The following is a 9654-nucleotide window of genomic DNA, read 5'->3' on the forward strand; positions in this document are numbered from 1 at the left end:
CGTGTCATTGCTTTGTGAAACTGACGCCAAGACCTGGGTAATTTCTTCCACTAACAGGTAAATTCTTTCCACATCGCTGCCATAGTGGTATTGCTTCATATTTGCAACAAAACGTGTGTTTTTAGTTTGGAGATTCTCGTATTTCCTCTTAAGCTCTCAAGTTACCAGCTAGCTGTCGTGAGCAGGTTCTATTAGCTTGTAGCTGCGGTGAAGTTACCTAAGACCGCACTAAGGTAACCCAGTTTGTGGGCAAAGGGCTTGTAGCTTCTGGAGGCTGCTTTTATGTGAAGGTTTATCATTCCTTTTGTCATTTCTTGAAGCTCTTGCTACACATTTACACTGCCAAGTACCGTTAAAGTCCTGCATTATCCATTAAAGGTGATTCACAGAGTCAACGTGAGTTGTAATCATGGCCGTATTAAAAGTGCACAGGTCCCTGGGCCCAGAGTGTTCCAGGGGCCCCCCTTCCCCACTGCAACATGGTGAAAATTGTGAATGATACACTGTGAAACGAAATTTCTAACATCTCTCAGGCAGTGGTACCAATAGCAGTACTGGATACTGTGGTTTACCTATCTGGCTTTTGTGTTTAATATATTAATTAATTTTTCAGTATAGAAAAAAAATGAAAAAATAAAAACCCACTCTACAAACAACAAACATCCCAGTATGTACTGTCACTTAAAGGTATAATAAAAAAGAAAAGCAAATATAACAATGCATAGGTCAATAAACATACATCACAACCAGATAGCCAAAAAAAAAAAAAGAAAAGTATTCCTGAATCTGTGTTGATGGTTGATTAAAGAAAGTCAGAAAGGCTTTACAAGTTTCATAAAACTTCTTCTCAACTATCTGGCTTTCAATGTTCATTTTGTTTAATTCCCAAACTGCTGGTGTATGCCCTGTATGTGTGGGCACCAAGTGGGTGTGGGCCCCTGGGCCTATGCCCATAATGCCTATTGGATAATCCGGCCTTGGTTGTAATAGTTTGTTTTCTCCACAGACTGATTTCCATCATGGCACTTAGAAGCACTATGTACCGTCTCCTGGTGAATCCTCGCCGATGTGTCCTCCTCTCAGCTTCCAGAGCCCAGGGAACTGCAGCACCTGCCCCGTACGGTTAGTGATAGTTGCATCATTACACCTGCTGAGCAGGTTTTTAAAGGAAATGTTCCACCACTCACAGTGACATCTATAGCTAACAGGAATGCAGTATTGGCATCAGCATTGGTGTGAGGTGATCAGAGCATACAAAATATTAACTTTGTGCCTGTTTATAAAGAGATGATGGGACTGACTGGAAAAAATGGAGGTGGTGCATTGGGAAAAAAAAATCCAGTTATAAAAGATTGACGTTATAATAAGTTAAGCTCTGTCAGATTCACATCTGGTATCTGGAAAAACTGGCACTCCTGCCTATATTTGTAATTCTTCTTGCATTGCACTTCTTCTTTTATTGTATTTACCATTTTATTTTTTTCCATTTTATTTTTTCTTTTTCTATAGACCTGGATTCTATGTCCTTAATAAAGATTGAATTGAATTGAATTGAATTAAGATTAAATAGAGAACACAATGTTTCCAAGTTGAAATGTTGTGATCAAGTTTTGAGGTTGACTGCAGGTTTTTTGCCAACAACTGTAAATCAACGACATGTGAGAATCCAGTCTTCCCTTCATACAACTTATTTACTAAAAGCATCAATTAATCACAGTCCTGTTCAGCATGCTGTAAGAATCTGGAGTGGATTTAAAGACACACAGTTTGGGGCTAAATCTCTTCTTAGAATGAATACTTATAACCACACTACATGTGTGCCAAAGGAGAATGAATTTCTTTGTTTCATTTACTTAAAGCATGATGCTACAATGTCTAAAACAGGACATCTCTTATGTTTTTAGGATGTATTGTTGGTCTGGTACCATAGACTGTATGTCGTGCTCTCTCCTGCTATTATAAACTAGAATTAAATTCAGGGATTTTTAAATTTCCACCTAAATTTTCAAACAGTACGGTCGATTTTTGTTTTTTTATTTATCTCGACTTAAGTTTGGAAATAATCTCAATTAAACACTGGAAATTACAACTATTCTTTATATTTTCCATAGTACATGCTGTGAAAAAAAAATTGAGAGGAAGAAAATAAGGAAAAACTACTCAATATATTATGATTTATTCATGTGGTCATTTTACTTGCGTGTAAATATGTGCATTGACATTTTGTGCCAAACAAACTGAGTCAGCATAAAATGTCTGCAATTGTAAGACAAATGCTCTGATCAGCACTTATTAACAAAGTGTTACAACATTTACTGAGACAGTTTCAGCTATATTAGAAAACCAGTTTCACACTTGTGTTTTTATGATGATTTAACTCTTCATAAATGAAACTTTTCCATGTAATAATATCTGTACTTGACATCTAGATGCAGAAAAGCCTCAGAAGTCTAAAGCACGTAAGTGTTGTCCAGCTTTTCATATTAAACAACATGTTGAAACTGGGTCTGGTGCCAGATGGTATTTTTAAACGATTTCCACTCTAAATGTCTGGCAGCGAAGGTCCAGTTCGACTGGCGTGATGCTCTGGACCTCGAGGGCCAGCTGACCGAGGAGGAGATCATGATCAGGGATTCCTTCCGAACCTACTGCCAAGAGAAGCTCATGCCTCGCGTCCTGATGGCCAACAGGAATGAAGGTGAGACTGGTTCTCATTTAGCTTCTTGCCTCAGCGAAAGACGGGAAAAAACACTTGGAAACTTAATCTAACCTGATATTTTTTTTCTTCTCAGTGTTTCACAGAGAAATTGTGTCAGAGATGGGAGAGATGGGGGTCCTGGGCCCGACTATTAAAGGTCAGTCTGGACACAAAGTTGTGTTTTTACGAGGAGCTGTAAAGTTTTAACTACATTTAGATAATAAATCAGCCACAGGAACAAACAACATGGAGTTTGTGGCACTCAGCAGCTTCATGTCCTGTGCTTGATATGAAGGTTTCGGCTGCGCTGGGACGAGTTATGTGGCCTACGGTTTGATTGCCAGAGAGGTGGAGAGAGTGGACAGCGGCTATCGCTCCGTTATGAGTGTGCAGTCATCGCTGGTCATGCACCCCATCAACGCCTACGGCACAGAGGAGCAGAAACAGAAGTACCTCCCCAAGCTGGGTACGAGGAAAACAAGCTTTATTCCTCATTTAGAGCTGATGGTCATTAGTATGGCTCTGAATGTAAATAATGATGATGATGATGATAAGTTGTAAGGAGTGTTTGCCATAAGTTATTCCTCCTGCCACTTTCAGCTCGTGGAGAGATTCTCGGCTGCTTTGGCCTGACAGAGCCCAACCACGGCAGTGACCCCAGCAGCATGGAAACCAGAGCCAGATACAACCCGTCCAGTCGCACCTACACCCTCACTGGCTCCAAGACGTGGTGAGCAGCCTCTCTGTGCACCTGATTGTAGTGATGCTCTGTAGGGCTGCTCGATTAGGACAAAAATTATAATCAGGATTATTTTGACTGAAATTGAGATCTGGATTATTGAACACAGTTATCCAGTATTTATCAACAACGCTGCGCGTTGTGGTGTTCTAGACTCCGTGTCGTGCATTATAACCGTCTAATGCACGGTTCCAAGTTGTTTAATCTGCTTTTACCGCTTATGTAGGAACTATTTTATGTTGGCCTCGATGTATACCAAACAACCGCTGTCAGGCTGCAGCGCGTTTCTCTCATTCACCTGTTAAAAGACAGCTGATCTGAACCAGCTGGTTAACACGTTGCTATGGTAACGGTGTTTAACTCGCAGAGCTACGTATAGGAAAATAATGCAGCCAGTTGTCACTGACAATGGTATAAACTATGTTTAGGTGAACTTCCACAACCTACTGCAGTTATTCTACATGGACCTGCAGCCGGAGCCGACTGAGACTGGCCGCCTGGGAGTGCTTTAGGACGGGAGAGGCTCCCGCTGCTCCTTCCTTACAGTAACTGCAGAACAATATGTGCCTTCAAGTCAGTCGCCAAAACACCAGGAAAGTCTAATAACTCCAGTAAAAGTTGATAGATTTGTCGCTTTTAACTTAAAAAGTCTCCAGATTTAGCAAGAAAGTCGTCAAGTTGGCAACAGTGTCTGAATGAAAGCAAAGCGGCTGTGGGAGGAGTTTACAGCACAGCGCTGCAATGCCAGTGATGCTCGATTGCATCAAATCATGACTTTGATCCAATCCCCCGTACTGAACATGCATAAGGCGACAGTGGGGAGGAAAAAAATTTACAGCACAGCGCTGCAACGCCAGAGACGCTCGATTAGCAGCTGAAGACAGCAGGAGAGGAAACTGCAGAGAGAAAAATAATCACACCATTTTATTTTTATGATCGTTGAAAACTCAGATCGTAATTGAGATTAAAATCTGATTAATCGCCCAGCTCTAATGCTCTGTAAAAATATGATGAGTCGAGGTAAACCTGCAGCCATGCTCCCCACCGTAAACACACTGTGACCGTTTGGTTTATTTCCCCTCCTCCTGCGAGCTCTGCAGTGTTTCCCGCCGGGAGTTCTTCTCCTGCAGAGGATTTCTGGCTCTTTAGTGAACGTATGAACAAAAAAAACTGAGAACGGCATCTGATTTTTAACTCTGGACGCTTTCATATGTGAAAACAGCTGATGTTGGTAGTCGTCCACATGGTGGAGCTCTTCACAGCTAAGAACGACATGAAACTCACACTGATATGACATTTATTAGGATCCAAGATCATGTTTATTATACTTCAACTTCCATCCATCCATTTTCTTAACTGCTTAGTCTGATGAAAAGTCACAAGGAAGCTGCAATCCCAGCAATCATTGGGTGATAGGCAGGTCCACCTGGACTGGTTGCCAGTTGTTAAACTTTAACTTACTGAAAATAATAAAGTATGCTGAACTACCTGGACGTGTGAACACATGAGAGTTCGAGCGGTATTTAAACTAAGGCTGTGACAATTCAATTCAGATTTTTTTGGGTGCTGATTCGATTTAAATTGCAATTCTGACAATTCTTTGATATTGCTGATTTTTGTGGATTAAAACCAAAATAAAATGCATAAAACTTCTTTTTTTTTTTTTTTTTTTTTGGCATGTAATTTTTCTTGATTTCAATGAGGAAAAAACAACACAGTAGCCAGACCATCATTCTGCTGCTATGATGCCCAAGAAGACGAGTAAAAGGATGAATAAAAATTACCAAAATTTTATACTGGATTATTTTTATTTATGTATTTGAAAAAAAAAAATCTTTTTTTTTTTTAAAACAAAAAATCCATTTTAAAATTCGATTCAATTTTCCCGCCCCTAATGTAAACGTTTCCCTCCAGGATCACCAACTCTCCAGTGGCGGATATCGCGGTGGTCTGGGCTAGGTGTGACGATGGGAAGGTCCGTGGTTTCATCCTGGAGCGCGGCATGAAGGGCTTCTCCACACCCAAGATCGAAGGGAAGTTCTCTCTGAGAGCCTCGGCTACTGGCATGATCCTGATGGACGAGGTGGAGGTTCCTGAGGAGAACCTGCTGCCTAAAGTGTCTGGTTTGGGGGTGCGTGTCTGGTTTGGATCCCTCTGTTATTCTTCTTTTACTTTCTGACTGTGTTCTTGTGTAAATAAACTGAACACACACGATATCTGTTTCCTGCAGGGTCCTTTTGGCTGCCTGAACAACGCCCGTTACGGCATCGCATGGGGCGCTCTGGGGGCTGCGGAGTTCTGTTTCCACGCAGCTCGTCAGTACACGCTGGACAGGTCAGAACACACAGCTGACAACTCGCTTCACACACTTTAAAACAAAGCTTTCGATGTAATTGTGTGTTTTTCTTCTTCTGGTTTCTAAACCAGAATCCAGTTTGGCGTTCCTCTGGCCAGAAATCAGCTGATGCAGAAGAAAATGGCCGACATGTTGACGGAGATCACCGTCGGGCTGCAGTCCTGTCTGCAGCTGGGCCGACTCATCGATGAGAAAAAGTGAGGAAATGTTCACGTTTGACTTTGGACACGATGCGGTGGCGTCTTGGTGTAGGGATGGGCCATATCAACAATAGTACTTTTTTCTATGGATATCGATACTTTTTGCCCCTTGAAGAAAAATCCCAGTTAAACTGTGCATGAATCTGTTTCAGACAAAGGAAATGTGGAAAAGATTCGAGAAAGAAATGCTTTTATAAGAATATTCAAATATGCAGAGGAGGAAATTAAACAAGTGTTTTTCAACCTTTCTTGAGCAAACCACAAACAAAAATGTTTGTTTGTTTGTTTTTTTTAAAAAGTCATTATTATTTATCCAAAGCCTCAGATAAACACAAAAAAATGGAATTGTATTATCTTTTACTGTCTATTATCTTTATATTCGGTGAAATTAGATAATTTCTTACAGCACACTAGTGTGGCACAGTGGTGGAAAAACTCTGAATTAAACAAACATAAGATCAAATATATCGTTTTAAATTGTCAGAAATATTTTAACTATAGATTAAAATAAGATTTTCATTTATTTGATGGAAAATAAATAAATATGTTGAAGTAAAAATATGAATAAAATATAACAGACTGAGATAATCTGCATTCAATCAGTAAAAAATCAAAACGTCATCATTGTAGGAGCCTTATTGGAAGTCATCAATGTTTGAGAATATGCTGATGCGTGCACGCCTGATTGGCCCTTTGGTGGAGGGTGTGTCACTTTGGGTGTGAATGCACAGGTTACAAATAGTTGCGCTCACCTGAGCGTATCGCTTGGCTTGGAGGAGGTAGAAGTGGGGTGAGCTCGGGAGTGAACCTTTTGTTGACCACAATTAGATGCCTTATGTTAGTAGCCTACTCTGCATGTTGTTAGTTCGGTGTAATTTATTCAAGGTAATAATGAAAATGAAAAAAAACGCAAGATGAAGAACATACATCTTAGTGCGCGTCATCAATATCTCCCGTGTTTAGCCTGCCGCGGCTGAAGAAGATGATGGCGTTGGACAGTTAGTCGCAAAAATCATCACATACAGCAACAACATGATGACATCTGATAGGCTGCTGTTGTCATGGCAACAGCTCGGTTGCTGGGATTCACACGCAGTTTTATTGTCTAAAACCGTCAGCTTTTTTGTATCAGTGATGTGAGTCTGATATTTTGACTGATATCAATATTTACTCCCTGTCTTGTTGCTGCTTCATGAGGGACCAACATCCCTAAACCAAACAACGTGGTGACCATCCACCTGTCAGGATGGCAATAATTTTACCTCCATGTTTTTTTCTACATTATAAAAACAGTCTGGATCATAGAACTGCGTTGTAGCGTCTCAGTGGGACAAATGTATGAACCGAAGGAGTTAAACATCCACGCCAAGACGGTGCCAAACATGTCAGGTGTTTTCTGAACAGAGCAGCGCCAGAGATGATCTCCATGCTGAAGAGGAACAGCTGCGGTAAAGCCCTGGACATCGCCAGGCAGGCCAGAGACATGCTGGGAGGAAACGGCATCTCTGACGAGTACCACGTCATCCGCCACGTCATGAACCTGGAGGCTGTCAACACGTACGAAGGTCAGCGGCGTGACCTGTTAAACCTCTTCCAGCTCCTGTTCCTCCTGTTTGATCCGTTTCCTTTCTCCTCAGGTACTCATGATATCCACGCTCTGATCCTGGGCAGAGCCATCACCGGGCTGCAGTCCTTCACTGTGGACAAATAGATCCGACTTCCGGCTGAAGAAGCTTCTACCATCAGTTTCTCATATAAAGTCTTTTAAAAGTTAAAATCAGTATTTTTTTTCTCTCAGGCTTGTAGAAAAACTGTTGAGAAATTTGCTGAACATTGGGTCTGCCCTGGATTGTAATTGCTTCAGAAATTGATATTTTTAAATGAAAAAGGGCTATTTTTCCATAGCAACGAGCGGTTATCCGTTTTATTTGACTGAATATACTGTCGTCCTTGTTTAATTTGGCATGTAGAGGTAGGCGTAGCTTGGTCGCGGTGTTCAGGTAATGCAGCAGTTATAAAAAGAAAAAGCGTGAAAGTCCCAGTGAATTTGTTTTTCTGCTTCTGAGGCCTTTTTGTTTGAAATGTTTTCATCAGTAAGAGATGGTCTTACTGTCGATGCGGTGGTTGTAACGTAGCACTTTACAGGCTCTGACACTAAAATGTTGTAACTTTGTAAGAGGTCCATTTGTTGATCAGAGATTTGAATAAATTTAAAAAGATAAAATGTCACGTGTTCAGATTGAATAAAACTATTTACACCAGAAAAGTGGGGGGGGGAGTCATAACTCTTCATTTAAAATATAAGCTCAAATTTATTTATCCAGCACATTTTTGACAGAGAGCTGAACAATAAAAAAAGAAAAAATAGATAAAACACTCCACAGTTTAAACCTGGAATTAAAAAAGAAAAATAAAAGTAAAAATTAAAATCCACAAAGGAAATGCTCAAGTTTGATTAAAAGCCAGAGCAAAAAAGTGGGATTTAAGAACAGACTTAAATTGGAGACAGATTGGGCAGATCTAACATGGTAGGAAAGGCTATTCCGTCGTTTTGGAACAGCAACAGAGAAGCTCCGTCAGTCTGGACCTCGAGTAGAAGTTGTGAAGAGGACCTCAGATTCCCGGCCAGAGCAGGCAAATAAAAGTAGATATGTCTGACTAAATGCTGAGGGAAAACGCACAGATCAGCTTTATTATCATAAAACTCATCAGTATTTAAATAATATTCAAAATAATACAAAAGTCCCATAATGAAATAATTAAATACAATATGAAATTATTTATTTCCATTAAGCTAATAAATTTGGCAATAAATAGGCTCATAAATGCTGAATATTATAAACATTTTTTCACTGTTCATTGCGGTGCTTTCCTTCCTTATGAGAACAAACCAATCAATGTAATTGATCCATGAATGAGTTCAGGTGAGTTTTCTCCACTAGATGGCAGTGTAAGCATCCATGTTTGTGTTCAACAGGTTCCAGTTCACCTGCGATGGACTGGCGAGCTGTCCAGGGTGTACCCTGCCTGTCGCCCAAAGCCGGCTGGGATGGGCTCCAGCTTCCCCGCGACCCTGAATTGGAATAAGCGGTTCGGAAAATGAATGAATGAATGAAGGTTCCAGTTCATCAGAGTAAAGTTTAATGGTTCAGACAGCCAACAACAGCATGGTGTCCTCATATGTAGAAGCCAGGTAACAGCAGCTGAAGCCTTGTGCCACAGCCTCCAGTTTACCAATAAAACCAGTTTCATCAGCAAGCCCGAAAGTCCTGGGAATTTTGCTACGTTCCCAACTTCTCACCCCACAAATATGTCATCTGAAACAATGGTGATGTCACTATTACGAACAAAAATTTATACAAGAAAAACTGGATTGATCGGAATATAAATCACAATCAAATATATGTTTTATGACAATGGATGCATTTATTTTTATAAAAAATTCTTTAAAGAAAAGTAATTAAAAATCATCAACTTATTTCTCTAAGAAACACCATTTCTTCAGGTGTAATAGTTATTAAAGGCCATTCAAACAATTAACACTGAACTAAATGAATTAAATGGAGGTTTGAACATTACCAATAATTTATGTACAAATAAAATGACTAGAAAAGAACTGAAACCAAACTAAAATCATAACCAAAGGAAAATTCTTCTGGAA

At 40.2% G+C, this 9654-nt stretch overlaps 1 protein-coding gene across 1 annotated transcript in view; it reads left to right on the top strand.

Moving 5' to 3' along the window:
* LOC306764911 (glutaryl-CoA dehydrogenase, mitochondrial-like) overlaps window positions 1-8253 on the top strand; it is an 8276-nt gene extending 23 nt beyond the window's left edge. The window contains exons 1-12 of the mRNA XM_079252209.1: window positions 1-57; window positions 1007-1122; window positions 2430-2459; window positions 2558-2698; window positions 2793-2855; window positions 2994-3164; window positions 3299-3428; window positions 5352-5568; window positions 5668-5771; window positions 5865-5990; window positions 7398-7558; window positions 7631-8253. The exon at window positions 1-57 is cut by the window's left edge and continues 23 nt beyond it. Of these exons, the coding sequence (XP_079108335.1) occupies window positions 1020-1122; window positions 2430-2459; window positions 2558-2698; window positions 2793-2855; window positions 2994-3164; window positions 3299-3428; window positions 5352-5568; window positions 5668-5771; window positions 5865-5990; window positions 7398-7558; window positions 7631-7704 (1320 nt within the window). The 5' untranslated portion in view covers window positions 1-57; window positions 1007-1019 and the 3' untranslated portion in view covers window positions 7705-8253. The remainder of the gene's footprint in view (window positions 58-1006; window positions 1123-2429; window positions 2460-2557; window positions 2699-2792; window positions 2856-2993; window positions 3165-3298; window positions 3429-5351; window positions 5569-5667; window positions 5772-5864; window positions 5991-7397; window positions 7559-7630) is intronic.
* Window positions 8254-9654: the final 1401 nt, after the last annotated feature.

Source organism: Telmatherina bonti (genome assembly GCF_933228915.1).
Source record: "Telmatherina bonti genome assembly, chromosome: 14".
In the NCBI taxonomy this organism is placed as follows: domain Eukaryota; kingdom Metazoa; phylum Chordata; class Actinopteri; order Atheriniformes; family Telmatherinidae; genus Telmatherina; species Telmatherina bonti.